This window comes from Ambystoma mexicanum, chromosome 9 (genome assembly GCF_040938575.1).
Source record: "Ambystoma mexicanum isolate Mex_15411 chromosome 9, UKY_AmexF1_1, whole genome shotgun sequence".
Lineage (NCBI taxonomy): Eukaryota > Metazoa > Chordata > Amphibia > Caudata > Ambystomatidae > Ambystoma > Ambystoma mexicanum.
This window is the reverse complement of record NC_090931.1, coordinates 804,044,995-804,063,794: the sequence shown is the minus strand read 5'-3', so window position 1 is coordinate 804,063,794 and position 18,800 is coordinate 804,044,995. Positions and strand designations below refer to the sequence as shown.

At 47.6% G+C, this 18,800-nt stretch overlaps 1 protein-coding gene across 5 annotated transcripts in view; it reads right to left on the bottom strand.

Moving 5' to 3' along the window:
- Nucleotides 1-18,800, bottom strand: part of NCKAP1 (NCK associated protein 1) — a 1,877,983-nt gene that overhangs the window by 273,130 nt on the left and 1,586,053 nt on the right. For all 5 annotated transcript variants that reach the window (XM_069615779.1, XM_069615776.1, XM_069615777.1 and 2 more), the window contains one exon: nucleotides 9,867-9,960. In XM_069615779.1, the coding sequence (XP_069471880.1) occupies nucleotides 9,867-9,960 (94 nt within the window). The remainder of the gene's footprint in view (nucleotides 1-9,866; nucleotides 9,961-18,800) is intronic.

Sequence of the window (18,800 nt, the reverse complement as noted above, 5' to 3'; positions counted from 1 at the left end):
CTGGACTTGCGTCAATGTCTGTGTGGCCGGTTCTTAATCCGCGAGGCAGACGAGGAATGGCTCCTGGAATGGGAGTGTTTCATGGTTTTCTTACGATGTCAGTCCTTCCACTTGACAGGGGTGGGATCCTCCGAGGACAGGACGAGTGAGTGCACCGGGGACTTGGCGACCCATCAGCCCGAAGATGGTTTCCGGCCCTCTCACGCAGGGATTTTGTCTGCATCTTTGTGCACGGCGCACAGGCCTCCCTGACAAGATTAGCACCCAGACCCCATAGACAGACGTCTTAGGGGTCGGTCATAATTTTGGCCTCGCAATCGTGGCATCGCTTGAAGCCCGGAAACATGTGGGAATACATTGCGTCAAGGTTTTTGAAGAAAAAAACGTACAAAGTACAATAAGAACATCGAGTAAACTCGAGTCGGGTTCCTCGATGCAGTGTGCAACTGCACAGAAAAAAGGAACCGACTTGTTGGGCGTAGTGACGTGGTATATCTGTACGACGCCTGACGTCTTGTCTGGAGCAGACGATCGAGAGCCAGACAAGATGGCTTGACGATCGACGGCCGAGTCGAGGTCCATTACGCCCCCTGGCGAAATGTTTTCTGAACAGTGAAGCTGGAGATGAACATCTATCATGGGGAGGAATCTGCAGGATAAAAGCAATCCATTGAAACGTACTGCACCTATGGTTGAGCACTTTTGTTCAAATGGGCCATTCAGAAAATGATTTTGAATGGACAATACTGCAGAGAGCAATATGCCCTAGCTGTGGAGGCAACATACATACTATGCGTTTTAGCAGAGAACAGAGATGGATATTCAGAATACAGTCGGATATAGGGGGCCTAAAGGACAGCATCTTCTGGCAAGCATTAGCTGTCAATCACTGAAAAGGCACAGTGAGACGGACACTGGAGGAGGGTAATCCCAATGTACTAACTACCCAGGCACCACGCTGTGCTCTGCGATGCAGCGCAGTGACAGGGTTGACCTGGAGTAACTGGTCAATTCCACTACTGACATCAATGGGTGAGGCAAAACACATAAGGTGGAATAGATTTGGATTAATCAACCGTTCCTACAAGGGTTGAAGGTCTGGCCAATACCCCCTCAAGCAGCTTCTATAAATATTCTCAGTAAGTTTCTGAAGTGGCTTTTTCACAGCTTCCTTACATTAGAATCTGGGTTGACCCTGGCATGAGAGAGAGAATGGGAACAAGCGAGGTGGGGTAGCACTTTCTGCAGCAATAAGTAGACACCACCTTGAGTTTTCTCCACATAATAACATTTGTAATACTTGCCAACAAGTTTTTGGATCTTACAAAAGATACTGGGTTTGCTCCCTTATGAAATAGGGTCTGTGACCCAGTGAAATGGGGTAGAAAACATTTGAGGAGTAAATGGACTTATTCTGTGACATGGGTCTGCGAGCCAGGCAAAGATGGCTGCCATGAAATGAAACTCGCTAAGTCAGTCGATGTCTAGACAACGTGGTATAAATCACAGCATGATGGCAGGCGTCCTTGGATACGCTGCTGACGTAGAAGGGACACTCAATGTGATTCAGCACATCGGTAAGTAGATCAGAGGAGTGTATGTTTATTCATCCCTGCAACGGCTCAACTGGAGGTAATGCACGCAGTAGTGCTGCAATCTATTTTTTTAAACTTATTTTTATTTGCTTTTCTCAGAAGAACAAGACATTACAAAAAAATGTGAAGTCAAATGCAACACCACATTACAATCAACAATCTTGTTCCCTCACTCCTTCACAACCCTCTCGATCCCCCCTCACATCAAACCTCACAATTTTCCCACCCCAATGAAGAAAAAGCCCCATACTTAAATCCATTCACACTAACTTGCCCAGTAGTGCTATTTAATCCTGCACCTCAGTCTCGAGGATCTATTCTCTTCGTGTCTGTATCTTTCGTTGACTCCTTCCAGGACCTCTCTTCCCCACTCCCCATCTGTGGTCATTCATGTAAACGTTCGAGCCCCCAGGTTCCCCTCTTCCAGTCCCAACAGAAGCAGAAGGGCACTCCACCTGAAATTCACTCATCCCATCATTCACTACTGCTGTCAGCCTCTCCATTACCATCATGCAGTGTACTTTTTCATCCGAAATGTCTTTTGACGGGAGCGTCACGCTTTTCCAACACTAGGCTATAGCCAGTCTCCCCGCTCACATCATTGCTTCCCACATCCTAGGGAGCCTGTATTCTCCTCGGTCTTTCTGCGGGACCACCAAGAGCATCTGTAGCAGGTCTAGGTCCAACCTTACTCCCGCAACTTCTTCCATCCAGCTCAACAACACCTTCCAGAAAACCTGCACCTTGGAGCAGCGCCACCACATGTGGGCCAGTGATCCCCGCCCACCCCCCCCGCGACTCCCCTGCTGTCCGCAACCCCTGGGACACATGGGAGAAGCTCCTGCAAACATCCTGGACAGTCTCAGGGGGTCATTATGCCAGCCCAACAACATTTAAAAGTTATGTTCCATCGTTGAGGTGAACAGACTGCTCTGGAAGGACACTTTGTAGATTTGTGTCCATTCCTCCACTGTGATCTCCTCCCCAACCAAATCTACCCAGTACCACTGGAATGTTTGTCTCCCCTCCAGGTTGGCCTCATTCATAGCTCTATACAATCTGGACAAGGTCCCCTTTCTCGTGGTGGATGCATCGATCACTTTTTTCACTGCTGTTAGCCCTCTTGTGACGAGGCCTTCCCATTTTGTATCTGTTAAAATGCCCTTGACGCAGAAGTATTCAAACAACGAGATCAAGTCACTCCACAGTACGCGCCGGATGGCCTCCAGGTCCAGAAAATCACATCCCTGAATAATTGTCCCACCCCTTCAAGACCCGTATCTGACCACATCTGCGAGAGGGCCAGCCCCTGGCACCAGTGGAGAAACGGGGGGCCCCATACCGATGCCAGTGCGGACAGCCATGTCAAATATCAGCAGTTAGCCTCAGAGTCACGCCAAATTGAACAAAACAAAAAACAAGGGTGGGGTGGGACCTCAGCCGTTCCGGAATGGACCGGACTGGGGATCAGAGGTAGTCCCTCCCCTTCAGTGGTTGAGCTGCCAGATCCTCCAAATAGGTCCAGTAGGTCCTCAATTCGTCCCTCATGTGCTCTAGAATCACCCTGAGTTGGGCCGCCTTGTAATACAGGCAAAGATTTGGGAACCCATATCCCCCCCCCCTTATCCCTTGGGAGGGTCAGGGTCACCATCTTCACCCATGGCATCTTATTTTTACATATACATTTATGAGTTCTACCGTTACTTCTAAAAAGAACTTTTCTTGGAGCTGTCTCAGGATTGCTATAAACAGATATAGCAGCCGGGGGAGCACATTCATCTTTATGGAGGTCATCCATACCACGTTAGAATGAGAGGGTCACAACTATTCAAATCCACCTTCAATTGTGCTCGGAGGGAGTCATATTGGCCGAAACCATCTCATCCAAGTCCCTAGTCACCCGGATACCCAAGTAATGTATACCCTTCTCATCAATTCTCGTGCTTTGGTACCGCTGTATCCTCTCGAGGAGGGGGTCTATGCTCTAATATAAGCATTATGCACGATTTCTATACATTAATCTCCAGCCCGAGAGACAGCCATATTCCGCTATCTTTGCCATAAGTGCCGGGAGGGAGTGCTGTATATTGGTGAGGTAAGTCATTTGCAAAGAGCGAGAGTTTGCACTCTATCTCCACACCCAGAATGCCCCCGATCGTGATTGCCAGTGGCCCCATCGCCAGGCCATAGGGTAGTGGGGCATCTCTGCCTTCTACCTCTTGTTAACGTAAAAATCTCTGAGAGACCTCCGTTAAGACGGACTCTGGCCCTGGGTGTATTGTCGAGTTCTGCTACCCATCTCAGGAAGTGTGTCCCCAGTCCCATCTTCCCCAAGACCTTCATCATAAAGGGCCACTCGACTCTGTCGAAAGCCCTCTCCGAATCCAGCGACACCAGGCATGCATCCTCTTCCCCGCCTGAGCACAGTGGATCAAGTTTGAAGTCTTTTGAATATTATGTGCCCCATGCCTCCCTCTTATAAAGCCCACTGGATCTCCATGTACCAATTTCTGTAGTGCCGCCTCTAGTCACGTCCCCAACACATTCGCTAGGATCTTTACACCCCCCTTTCAAGAGAGAGATGGGTCTATAAAAGGAGCATTGCGTGGGGTCCTTCCCCTCTTTTGGGATAGCCACGATTGTGGCCAATAACATTGTTGGGGGCAGCATCTCCCCCCGCAGGAAGGCATTGAACACCTTTACTAAGCGTGGGGCTATCAGTGACCTGAATAGTTTGTAAAACTTCAATGTGAAACCATCCTCCCCCGGTGATGCAGGCCTGCAGGACCTCTTCTACCGTTATGGGATGCTCAAGGTTATCTACCATATCCTGGGGGAGCCCCGGGATGGGCAATCTCCTCAACAATTTGTCTATCTGTGTCCCCTCGCCTCTCCATTCTGAGCTATAGAGATTACTATAGTACCGTGCAAATTTGTTTTACGATGCCTCTGGGGTCATAAACCACCCCCACCCCCTCAGTCCTTATAGCTCCGATGGTTCTGCACCTCCTCTCCTCCCTCAACCTCCATGCAAGAATTGTGTCCACCCTGTCCCCTTTCTCATGGTACTTTTGTTTTAGGAACTAAAGTTTTTTCTCTGTGTCCTGAGTCAATATGGCATTAAAATGTGTTTCATATCGCCTGAGCTGCTTCACTTCCGGCGGGGATATGTACATTCCCAGCCTACCTGCTCTATCTGTGCTATTTCCGCACAGAGCAGCCTTTCCATTTCACCCCTCTCTTTTCTTCTTGGAACCTATTCCAATCAACATCCCCCTAATAGTCGCCCTGATGCACTCCCATACAGACTGGATCCCCACCTCTCCTGTATCATTGAAGAGGAAGTACTCATTGATTCCCAGGAGCAGCTCTTGCTGCGCTTCCTTATCCTTTAAGAGGAAGTTGTTACACCTCCAGCCCCCATCCCCCCAAACCCTCCAGGCCCACTGTCCGTTCCATACTCTCAGTGACTCTCCCCATATCATGATCAGACCATGGGATCAGGGACACCCGAGATCCCATAACCCGCTCCTTTAGGTTCGAGTCTACCAGAACGAGATCTATGCGTGAATACGAAGCATGCATTGTTGAGTAATAAGTATACAGTCTTTCACCGTTCTGGGGGTCCAAAAGCAATCACGCAATCCCAAAACCTCCTTCGCCGGTTGGAAGCATTCCGAATCTCATGCCTTGGCCCTCGCAGGGGGGCCCTCCCCCATTCTCCTACGGTCCCTCAGTGGATCTAGCACCATGTTGAAGTCTCCCCCAACCACTGGCTGCCCTTCTGCAAACTCAATCAGTTTGCCCCAGACCCCTTCTGAAAATTCACATTGACCTACATTTGGAGCATACACAGACCCCAGCTTTAGCCTGGTGCTGTTAAGTTGTCCCTTAACAAACACGTACCGCCCATTAGGATCAGCCAGAGCCTATTCCATCGAAAAGCCTAATCGGGTAGAGATCAGGATAGCAACCCCCCCCCACCTTTTCTACACATCTGAGGCCACAATCACCTCCCCTCACCTCTCTGGATCATAGTTGGGGTGCCCCACCCTCTCTGCCAGTGCCCTCTTAAATTCCCAAAGTAGTTAAGGCCCCGTACATTGAGGGAGCCAATAATCATTTCACCCTGCCCAGACATCACAACGTTGCCGGAGCTTCACATTAGTCCCCCCTTCCCCGAGACAGTATCAACGGTAGGCCGCTGTTTCCAGGACCCCTGAAGTAACAAACCAGCTTTGAAACAATGCACACTGAACATTACTTTACTCAACCAACCCTACACCTCTGTCCTCCCCCCATGGCATTCAACCACACCCAGTTTCATCACTGTAGACGGGATCAAATCACCAAAGGTCCCCGCACCCCACAGACCCGCTCAACCATTCTTTTCCTTGAGCCCACTTACTTCACCATGTGTCTCATAAAAAAACTCCTCTTTGCCCCCCAATCTCCCTCCCCCTTCCACTCATCCCCCTGTCTAACCAACTGGCAGATAGCCCAAATCTCAAGATGGGCCCGCCAGAGGAGTGTTCAGTTTCATACATTTACTTGAGCCTAGGAAATTGCACCTGCTCGGCCCCTTAATATGCCACTGTATCACTGGCCTTTTCTCCCCTCCCTCCACCATCAGTTCTCCCCCTCCCATCAACTCACCCATGACTGACCCTCTGTATGTCGTCCTCCGTTACCAGTTTGTTGTTATAACCATCAACTTCAAAGGATATAGAAAAGGGGAATCCCCATCTGTATCTCACCTCCATTCCGATTAAGCCATTTTGTGAGGGGTGCACACGTCTCTGTCAGCGTGAGCGAAGATGGATCCTGGTAAATCACAATTTTCCCATTGCCCAGATCGATTGCGCCCAGTCCCTTCACTTTTTCCAGGATTCTTTGCCCATCAGGGTAGTTTTGGAAGCGCGCAAGGACTGATCATGGCCCTCTCCCTGGCACCCCTGCCCTGTGTACTCTGTCAATTTTAGGTTCATCAATACTCATATCCATACAGGATCATCGCCACTCGTGGATGGTTCTCTGCAGGTCCCTTTTCGATTCTCCCTCTTTCTCCGGGATCCCAAAAAAAAGATCCTGGGCTCTACCCCCATTCGACATGAACACTTTCGCACACCACGAAAGACGACGGACAAACACCAAAGCAGTTTACCTTACATGTCCCAACACAAGGGTCAGGCAATTGACCAGGATCAGACACACTTGACTGCCCTTTCCCCACAGGGATAAAAGGTGGAGCACGATAGCACAATAAGAGCAAGGCAGTTCAAGAGAAGGAGAAAGGCGGCGAATAGTGGAAGGTTGACAAAGAGAAGCGAGCTTGCCCTTTCCGACCCAGACCTGCGAGACATCCGAACAATAGCCCAAGTGTGTTGCAGCACATGTCAATGGTACACAGAGCATGCCTACGCTGATAAACAGGGAGAGGGAGGCACCTGCTACCGTGTTACCGGCCTTGACTCCAGATACAAATAAAGTCAAGCGGTTCATCACAGCCGGTGAATCTAGGGGAGAATCGATAAGAAACCAAACTCTGTGAAAGTCGCAACGTGGCATATTGAGGAAAGTTCAAAGAACTATAAAATTATAAAGAGAAGACCAGCGGCAGAGGGGCCCGGCACCACATGGGTGCTCACGCGAGAGAGACTGGTTGATCCCGCGTTAAATGAAACTACTGATACCAGAAGGCACTAGGGTAGAGGCGAAGAAAAGATCAAAGTGATCATAAAGGTGTTTAGGAAAATCCCTGTACAGTTGAAAGTCTTTGACAGACAAACCACTGAACACAAGGGAAGTGAATCCAACATCAAAAGAAAGTAAAAGGAATTGTGAAAAGGCAAGAGTGAACCCGAAGGAAGGATGCCAATAAAGAGGGGCAAAGTCTAAATCCAAGGAACAGTGAGTTGACAAAAGTGAACCTGGCAGAGGGATGTCCACAGTGAGCTGTTTAAAAAGACATGAAGATTTGTGAAAGCATGCTTTAAAAAGACATTAAAAGTCCTGAACTCAATAGGGGAAAGCATTTGTGAAACGGTATAGTAAACCTGACAGAGGTAGGCAAATAGTCGAGAAGAGTCTGAGCCCGGAAGAGGGGGGATCCAAGGGTGAAAAGTAATTACCCACCGACCCGTGAAGGCAACTGAGAAATCTTTTTGACATGAACCAGAGTGAAACTGACAAAAGGCGGTTGATATTCGAAGGGGATCTGAGCCCGGAAGAGGGCATACCAAGGGTGAGGAATCATCACCTTAAGTAGAATTGGAAAGGAACTTTTTGTTGCTTTATTTGAACATTATCAGGCCATTGGAAACAAGAGAACTAACAAAGAGCCTGATATCGCTGAGAACGGTTTGTAGCTATAAGCCCGGAATAGGGGAGATCCAAGGGTGAACAATCATCACCTATGTTGTTACCTTGTTATTTTGACCACATCAGGTCCTGAGAAGCAAGAGAAGTTTTTGTAGAAAAGAGACAACCACCGATGGCCCTGATATCTAAAGCGGAACTGTCATCTCGTGCTGGGAAAGCTCGAGCATGTGCTGTGCTCATGAGTCCCATCTTGTCCCGTGCTCAAAACATGGGGAAGGGAGACCTCCCCGGCTAACACATCCTGACTTATCAATTGTGAAAACTTTCCTTTCTTGTGAATCCTATCTCACACTCTTTTTGGTATTTAGTTGTAAGGATTGGCAATAGTTTTTGTTTTAGTATAGGCCCTTTTATGGGTTCCATGTGTTAATATCCCTGCAAAAATATCGCAATACAAAAATATCACCATATTTTTGCTGCAATATTGAGGCATGGACCCTCCGTGGGACACCCCCGCTCCCATAAATTATCCCCCCCAAAAATATTACCTTTGGCGCTACCAACGATCACATATACAGCAATATTTTTGGTGGGGATAATATTACCCGATACCCTTTTATGTTGACAAGATGCCACTAGGACTGCCTTATTTTGATTTGATGGTCGTAGCTTGCTCCCATCTTCGATTTAGATTAGGCGTTTTTCCACCCTACCTATAAAGTTTTATAAACACCCTTGAACTGTGATCACTTGTGTCTGTCCATTCTTGATACCATGCCTTACAACTGGCTGCATTCAAAGGAGGCTACCTATTACCATTCACCTAGAAAGGATATGGTATTGTGTTCTTTTGCCAACAGTAATTACTTTGTGGTACTTCACCACAAAGTTGATTACTTCGGAGTTTCATCGAATTTATTAGGGTATTGTGGGTAAAGGGTTAAAAACAGGGTGGGGAGTGGTTTGGAGTAAGGTCAGTAACAAAGGGAAAGGAGGGCTTGGGGGGCCCAAATTGACCAAAAGAACGGTGATGACAAAATTCGAATTAATTACCTTGTGGTAAAGTACCAGAAAGTAATTACTGTTGGCAAAAGAACATGGAACCAAGGATATATGGCTAGATTAGACATTCACCCATATATAATACAGGGGTTGGCTAGATACTAAGAGGAGGTTGTGTTAAACAGAGAACTTTATTTTGGCACATTTTAGTCAAATTGCACAATAGTTAACACGTTATCAAATTGCGTGAATTATTAAACAGTTATGCATCTGAAATGTGAAGATTTTGCTAAGTCATTACACATTTATGTCAGCAAAACATTTCTTTAGACAAAGAAATGTGTCTGGTTTGAAATGAGACAGCAACATTTAGCCATTACTCTACCCAAGAAATTGTAAGTTCAAAACCAAAAATGTACTGAGAAACGATTAATGAGTTGGACAAAAGGGAGCATACAGAAAGCATTGACTCACTGTGTCTAGAGATGATTCACTTAATAGCATGCACGAAGCACGTAACATTGGTAAAGAGGTCTTGTTGCACTACATACCTTTTCTCGTTACCATAACTTCTAAGTATCCTAGACATGTTTTCATCCAAACCATTGTATGCAGTCATGTCCAAAAACATTCATTATGGCTCAGTATTTGAAGTAAATGGTGAAATGGCAATTAAATATTCAAATAATTATCAGTAGGACAAACGTGATGCTGCATGGCAATTACCCTTTTTGATGATTAGCATAACCTCAGCTGTGAAATAAGGATCACTTAGTTAAAAGGTCACTGTGTTTAGGGTTGTAGGATAACTGATGACAATGGAGAAATTTCAAATAACACGATAATAGTAACTGATATAAAAAGGAATGTATCTAAATATTTTAATAACAGAGGGCAGATAGCAGATGAAAAGGTCAACAGTTCAAATGAGAAACAGCAAACATATACCTGACTTCTGAGAAGACAATGCTACGACCAAGGCTGGATCAATCTCACATGGCAATCCGGCAGCAGATGACAGCTCATACACGTTCATAGCAACCTAGGAAGAGACAACATACAAAAACCTAATAAACTTTTGATGAAAAAGAAAACATGGACTAATGGAGTAATGAACGTTTAATGGGTGCCATTTATCTAGTAGCACATTTTCAATTTTGCAAATTTGGAAGCACCAAAGTGGAAACTGCAAAAAGGTTTTCCACACGAGGGTGGAAGAAACCCAAGAGAATGCACTATATGTTTGCATGGTGAATCTCTGGCATGCAGAAAAACAAGTGAAAATGATTTACATATAGCACAGCTTTGGGAGGGGTGTCTTATGTTGAGGTTTACAACCCATGTGGACTGCTTTACAACCATTACAATAGTCAGAGTGATGAGCTTTAAAAAGTATGCCTTTAGCTTTTGATCGTTTTACAAACAGACTCCTTCAACCTGTCAAGAAACAGCGATTACGAGCATGCAGCTGTCTCGAGTTTAAAAAAAGGATTGCATTTAAAACATACAATGAATGGTTTGCCTTGGAGTCAGACTTTGTCTCACTTCATGTGATGACAGTTCAGAGGCGCGGGGTGGAGGAGGGGAGCCCGGATGCCATTTGACTTCTCTTTGGCTTTGCTTTTGATTTTGGTTACAGCAGGGCTATAATGTTGTGCAAATATCACACTGCCACCCACACATCTTCTGAATCAGTGCTGTAGTTGTTGAAGGGGAGTTGAAGTGGCCAAGCAAACCGAACGAAACCGAAATGCAGTGACATTATCCCCGAGAGAAACTGCTAACAGGAAAAGCAGGAGACCCGGGGAGGACACAGGAAATCCTTATATGAATATTCATACTCCTCCCAGTCCATATTATGAAAATATAGCAGTGGGTAGAAGAAAAGCGAAAGAGAATCCTTTTATTTTAAATTTTTTATTGTATTGTTGCTTTACAGGAAAAATAGACATCCGATCACAGATAAAGACAGTGATGAGAGACTTAACATGACTGGTCTGTTTGGCAGTTTCCCATTCCTCCCTCCCCTCTGCCCCCCAACCACCATAACAACCAACCAAATAGAACAAACAGCAACTTGTGCACTATTCGGACCGCTGTGAAGGTGTGGTGTAAAACGGGGCCTCTTGTGTGTAGATATATACAACTTGTTTTATGGGCGCATGTTCCAGCACTTCATGAGAGGTCTGGGCTTGTGTAGTATTAAACACTTCTTGCAGTAGTGCTCTCCAGGACTCAATGATTGTGCATCCCCCCCGCGACCCAGGCAGGCGGCTTCCTACCATACCGCAGTCTCAGTCGGGGTCCATTTCTGTAGGTCTTGTCAACATATACTGACATCAGGGCTATTGTCTGCTTTCAAGTCCATTGCTATCCTGTGCTTAGCCAACACAAAGGCCAGGTCTTTCAGTTTACAGATGTGTCTCGCTGCTTTGGGGCGTGGGAATAGACCTAGCAAGCGGGCGGCAGAAGATTGTGTGTGCAGGGTTATGGCTGTATTAGGCAGCTTCAATGCTATCCCCTCCCAGAACTGCTGCATCTTAAGGCAGACCCAAAGCATATGCAGCAAGTCAGCGTTTTCTAGTTTACAATTGGTGCAAAGGTGCGTGTTTGAGCGATTGAACTTTGACATTTTCAGAGGTGTCAGGTATGCCCTGTGTGTTACATACAACTGTAGATGTTGCAGTTTGGCGTTGCACGATACCCGCCTGTGATATGAGATCACCTTTTGCCATTGTCGGTCTGTGAATTGTTTTTGTAGGTCCTTCTCCCACTTGAGGGGGGGAGGGGTCTGTAGTGTACCATCTGCCTGTTGGGCAAGAAAGTGTTTGTACAACCTAGCTACCGCGTGACCCTCCTTCTGCTATATCGTACAGTGCTTCTATTGCTGCTGTGGCTTCTCACTGGCATTCTGCTGTAAGCCAATTCAGTTTGAGCGATTTCAGCATCCTTACGTGTGTGATGTACTGGCCCGCATGTACCCCTGTGTCAGCGGTAAGGTAAGGGTTGAGAAGTCAATCACCCTCCCCTCTTGTAGCAAGTCGCCTACTGTCTCTAGTGAAATAAAGTTTGAAATTGGGGGCTCTGATACCTCCTTGTTCGTGCGGCCTCTGCAGTTTGTCAGGTGCGAGCCTGCTTCTGCGATCGTGCCAGAGGAATCTTCTGCATGCTGTGTCTAGCTTTGTAAAGAAGCTTTTGGGGATGTTATATGGGACATTTGTGAAGTGGTGCAGCAGCCTAAGGAGGGCTGCATTTTCAGTAGTGCTGCCCTTCCCATCATAGAAAGAGGTAATCGTGTCCAGAAATCCATCAATTTAATTACGCCATCTGCTGCATTTATCGTATTGTGTGTGTGTGTGTGTTCTGCAAAAGGGTCATTGGTAAACGTCAATGCCTAAATACCGGAAAGTATCAGTGTTCCAATTCATAGATAGTCTGGAAAAGGAGCTACTCTTCTTCCCCTTGATACCTGCGAGCGGAAACAAACACGACTTGTGTCTGCCGATTGGGATGCCTGAGAGTGTGGCAAATCTATCTAGGACATCTAGTATATATTACAGGTTGGTTTCCGGATGTTGTATGTATAGTAACATGTCGTCCGCATATAGGGGCAAGAGGTGCCAGCTGCCATGTATCTAGGGAAAGGATGAACAGCAGGGGAGACAGTGGGCATTCCTTCCTGGTTCTTTTTTCTAGGGTCCATTGTTCAGATATTTGGGTGCCGGTCCTTACTCTGGCGACTGGGTCACTGTACAGTAGTTGTACCGATCCGATGTGCTCTATGCCAAATCACACTAATGCTGCAAGTAGCCATGACCACCTGACTGAATCAAATGCCTTGCTTGCGTCTAGCGAGGCTACTGCGTAATGATTTGTGCTGTTGTTGGTGTGATCTATGATGTGATGTAGCCTGTGCAGGTTCCATGTTGTGTTCCTCCCTGGGACGTATCCTGTCTGGTCTGCGTGTATTATTTCTTTTATCACCTTTTTGAGTCTGTTTGCAAGTGAGGTAGTGTCTTCCCGTCTTGCTTTAAAAGTGATAATGGCCTGTACGAGCAGTGTTCTGTGGCAAGTTTGTCGTGCTTGAGCAGGGGAATAATGATGGATTCCCCAAGTGAGAGCGGAAGGGCTCCTTTCTCCTATGCCTTGTTTAGCATGTCTGGTAGTGGGGGTATGAGTTCACCGGTATACTCCTTATAAAACTCACTCGCCAGCCCATCTGTACTAGGAGTTTTGCCTTTTGGCAAGTCCCTAGTCGTTGTTAATAGTTCTTCAGCCGTGATTGGGGCGTCTAGTGTTGCAGTGTCAGTGGTGTCTAGCCTTGGGAAGTTAATTTGGGAAAGGGCTTCCTCTATTTCTGGGGTTTGCACCGCTGAGGAGTCTACATATAGGGCCTTTTAGTAGTCTAAAACGGTTTTGTTTATATCCGCTTATTTGGTGCATAGGACGTTGTCGCAGGTCCTGATGGATTGAATCATAACTCAGTGTGCCCAGCCTATTCCAGAGTTTGAGGCATTCTTGTTGTAATCTGATTTTTATCGGGGGTGGGGTCTGTAAGGCCGTCTGTGATATTTTCTATGTCTTCTAGGGATTTTTCATTTTGGGCTAGTATTCTCATGATCGTTGCTTGTATCCCTCCTGCTTTTGCTATAGCTTCCCCTCCGATTACTACTTTAAAGGCTTCCCACACTACCCTACTGGACAGCACGCTGTCAGAGTTGTCTGCAAAGTAACCAGTGATGCTCCCCTTGAGTTGTTCCCTAAATGCTGCGTCCTTCAGGGCTTCCCCTCTAAGTTCCAAGTTGGAATACATGCCCGCGGGGGTGTCACCTGCCACGCGACTAGGAGCGGGGCGTGATCCGACAGCACCCGGGCTTTGTAACTTGCCTCAGTGAATTCACACAATGATTCTACCCCTCTGAAGTAGTCTAGCCTAGTGTGCAAGGGGTGGTGTAATGTGAGTATCCCCTGTCATGTGAGTGTTTCTCCCTCCATATGTCAGTCAGGTCAAAGGTTTCTGTCAGAGCATTTAGTGCTGTAGCTGGCGGGGGAGGGGGAGGAATGACCTTGTCATCCAACAGTCGACCGGCGGGTCACGGGTGCAAATGAAGTCCCCCACCCCATATGATGGATGGTGCTGCTCCTGACCGGACCTACTTTGGTGTACAATGAGGGTAAGAATGTTGAGGCGTCGTGGTTCGGGGCGTACGTGTTAATAATACACACCTCTCCATTTTCTAAAAACCCCCAGACTAGTACCATTCTGCCTTCAGCATCTTTAGTGATATTGAGCACAAGGAAGGGCACTGTGGACGCTATCCAGAGTAGCACACCTCGCATGTACGCCGAGTAGGGTGAGCCTATTGTGGTGCCTCACCATTTCCTGACTAATACCTCTGGTCTTTCCTGGGTGAGGTGGGTTTCCTGCTGACGTGCAATGTCTAGGCAAATATGTCATGACTCTATTCCTTTTTATGAAGCTGTTCAGTCCCCGGACATTCCAGGTAATTAGCCCAAGGTCCCCGGTCATGAGCGCTGTGTTGTCTGAGGAGTCTTACTACGGGAAATTGGTGCGCCTCTGTAGCGGCCGCTGTCATGCACGTTGGCCCGTCTTTTGATAACCAGTTAGGATTTGTGGAGTGAAACTTGTATAAGATAGTGCAAGCAACCCCCAGGAAACACCTCTCCCTCCCAACAGTACTCCAACCCCCAACAATTGCCCAGCATCCTGTATTGTGCTCAGGCATCCCCACTTTTCACAACTGCACCGTTTAGTTTAGTCCAGTCCAGCGGCAGTCGTTTTGTGGCGAGTGGATACGTAACTGCTAGTATCCTGACCAAAAGAATAAGGTCGATGGGCGAAAGACGCACTCTTGTGCTTGATGCTCCTCGCTAATGTCCTGTATGTTGCAGCTTCAATGCGCAGAAGTGTATAGTCCGATTAGTTAATGTTGTGTGTACAAGCTTGGCACATCAGGTTTGGTACAGCGCAGTGATGAAGCGTGTCCCAACATCTTGCAGATATCGTTTTTCAGCTAGTGAGTTCTGCGAGGTCTCGGTCGTCTCAACTCTGCCCCGAGGGCTAAATATCAATCTGGAGTGGGTACCAGGCGCTCAGTGTCCATCCACGTGTGTGTCCCCACCGGGGTCTCGAAAAAGAGGGCTTGCCCTTTGTATATGATCTCTAGGCTTGCGGGGTACAGCAACATATATTTAAGGTTGGAAAACGGGTGCAAAACTTAACTAGTGCGCTATTGACCACTTTTTTGTTTAATATTAGTGGCAGGCAGCTTCCACCCTTCCACAAAGCCCACCCAAAAATGCTTAGATAGTGTGAAACATGAATTGAATTGAGGTGAAACGCGCTTTGTCTTCAACTGACTTGATATACAGGACTATTAATCAAATGTTCTTTATTATGTAACTCTTGAAAGACCAAGGAAGGCAAAGCGCGTTTCACCTCAATCCAATTCAATTCATCTATTTAAGGTTGGTTTCTCTGAGTCTCTTCTTCACTGAAGTGAAGTGCATCTTGCTTTTCTGGTCTTGTAGGGTATAACCAGGATATGCTGTGATTTTCGCTGATGCTCTAGTGATCGAGCCTCCAGTTCTGAAGTACTCAAGTATTTTCTCACGATCTTTGAAATTTAAAATCTTTGCTATTATGGGTCACGGTGGAGCTCCGGGTGGGGGTTTCTTCGCAAGCGATCTGTGCGCACGGTCCACAGTGAAGCCCTGTGTAAGGTTCCCGAGGCTTATTTCTAGTAACATGTCTTCGATGTAGCTTGTGGGGTTCTTGCCTTCCGCTCCCTCCGGTAGGCCAAGTATCCCAACATTGTTTCTTCAAGCCCTCCCTTCTGCGTCGTCCGCTCTATCTTCTAGGTTCTTTATTCGTTGCTGCATTGCTTTAGCGTCACTGCGAGTGATCTACAGGTCCGCTGTGTTGTCTGCCACCTGTTTTTAAGTGTACCAGGCCTTTCTGCTAATGAGCTGATATCTTGTCTCAGGAGGCCCACGTCAAATATGATGGCGTCTGTCTTTGTTTCCAGTGCAGTTTTTAGGGCAGCTATTGCCGCTAAAATATGATGGTCACTCCTGGAGTGCTCGGCCTGCGCTGCTCGAGTTGAAGCAGCCATATTAACAGGTGGAGGAGTTCCGGTGGGTATTGCAAATGCCTCAATTGTGGGATGTTTGGACTTGTTTTTTGGGGTTTTTGGGAAGCATAGGCAAAGTTAGCAAATGCAGATCTGCGGTCCTGGCGTAGCAGTCGAGCTATGCTGCAGCTTCCAGTATGGCTAAGGGTCTCGCTAGTGTCGTGCCATCTGTTTGCTGGCCGTGGCATGGTGTGGCTGCTCGCAGCTTGGGCCGGTTGCTCTACGCACCAGTAGCACAGTCGCAAAGCTAATGAGATGCGTGTCTCACATATCTTGGCTGTTCACTTATTGTATGCTGTGTCCACTTGGTGTGCTTATTGGCACTTCCGGGGGTGCCAGCTGTATGCCCTTTACTACCCTTGTGGGGCGCTGAGGCTGTTTGTCACTGGCACGGTATTGGCACAAGTGTAGAAGATGCATGTCTTGTCCTTAGAACTTCAACTGTGCGGGCGTGCAATGGACCTTTACCTCGCTGGTGTAGTTTACATGTGGAGACTCAAGAAATGTCTGCAATTGGGGCTGCTCGCTTTTTGGTGTAATCAATGGTCTAGTATACCTGCAACCCTCTCAAGTGCGAGTGCCCGCAAGACATCGTGGTAACCATGACTCACAGGGGCACCCTCAGCACCCGGACCAGGTGTAATACGGTGCGGAAACAGGGCGTGTGCTGCCCGCCTCACGGGTATGCTGGTTGCAGTTGTTTCTCCACTTGCAGCGCCCGAGAAAGCTGCTACACTACTTGCTGTCCGCTCACAGTGTCTGGAGGTGCTTGTGGGCCACTGTGGAAGACTGTACCTAGCTGTGTGTCTGCTCGTGCATATGGGGGTGATTGCTCTGTCACTGTTGAAGCCAAGCAGCAGGCGTGTAGAGGGGCTTGCCACGGCTACGATTGGCAGTTCGTAGGGTTTTCGGATGTGCGACTGCCCAGAGGCCGCACTAAAGTAGGTATATGCAGCTGGCCAAACCGTTTGAGTGCACGACCGCGAGTACACACAGCGTTCATCATCAGCAGTGTTGCTCCCGTGCACTGGTTCCAAGGGACTTCTCCGCTGGGTTAAGCGTAGGACAGCACGGGGGTAGAGCGGCGTGTCCTACCTTCAGGGTTCGGTGGCCGCGGCTGTCTCACTCCACTCCGGTCCCGGAAAGTGTTGCGGTTCAAGTTGCTGATAGCGCGCCGCACCAGGGGACATGCAAAGCCAACCTGCGTTGTACTCAGAGTTCAAGGCTGCGCGGCGCTCCCTTTATCAGCACGCTGCTATCTTGGCCGCCGGCATTGGGGACGCTGAGGATCAGATCAACAGCGGCATTATCCGGCTGAGTTTTCATGCGCAGGTCCCTCATACAGCACCCGGAGTGTTCCCACATGTATTACATTCGCTGTTGGGGTCTGATGTCCCGGTTGTTCGCATCTGTGGCTTGGATGAAAACGGATCAGGCAGGAGCTGTACAAGGTGTGTCTTTACTGCATGGCGGTAAGCCACGCCCCCTGTGAATGAGAATGCTTATCAGAATATTCACATTCATCACAGTCAAGACAAACAGGAAGTAGCCTGGAGAATCAGAAGAGTAAAAGAAAATGATCAGAGTACTCATACTCGTCACAGTCGAGATAACGAAAGTATAAGGTTCAAGTTACTTACCTGTAACTATTGTTCTCCAGAATGGGTCCGACATGGATTCACATGCTCATGAACATTCCCCAGGTTGTGAATCCTCTACTAAAGAAAAAAAAACGGTTTCACTTGCAGTTAAAACGATTTCTCCTTTAAACCAATCCCTGTCTTCTGGGTCATACTGCCCCCATCCAATGACATACCTCTCCCTAAGCCCCTCCTCTGGCAGCCATCTTCAGATTTGGTAAGAAGTAAAGTGACAGTATGACGAAGAAAAAGCAGCAGAGGGGTCAGAGGGAGGGTTTGCATGTGAATCCATGCCAGACCCATGCTGCAGAAGAACAAGTTACTTTCTTACCTGGTAACGTTCTTTCGATGGGATGGTCCGATGACGTATTCCATATCTATGACAGTAATCACTACAGCTGTGCTGCTTCGCAAAATCTTTCGGGTCTGCCTCCTGCGTCGATGATGTCGATACGCCGTCCTCGAGGACCTCCGGCGACGGCCGACGTCACCTCATGTTATAAGTAGGACGCACGACGCCCGTAGCCTCAGTTTTAGTTTTTTCCCAGAACTTGTGGCACCAATCTTCTGCCAGTATGACCAAAGAAAGCCTTGCGGAAACGTAAGCTGCAATCGCATAAGGAATTCTGTAGCGGGGTAGGCAGGGAGGGAGCGATATGGAATACGTCGTCGGACCATCCCATCAAAAGAACGTTACCAGGTAAGAAAGTAACTTGTTCTTCGAGGGGATTGGGTCCTCTGACGTATTCCATATCTATGACAGACTCCCAAAGCAGTACCAACGTAAGGAGGTGGGAAAAGAATTTAGAATATACAAATTTAGAATGCCTAATCAAATTGCAGAGTAAAGGACTGCCTTGCCAAAGGCCAGATCCTGCCCCCAGATAGAATCGAGGGAGTAGTGACGTACAAAAGTATGGACCGAAGCCCAGGTGGCTGCATCACAGATGTTACGAATAGGAACACCCCTCTGCAGGGCAGTAGAGGCAGCCATACCCCTGGTAGAATGGGCCCGTAGGCCTACCGGAGGGTCCTTACCCGCTAAGCGGTAACTTTTGGAAATTGGCAAGATGATTCATCGAGACAAA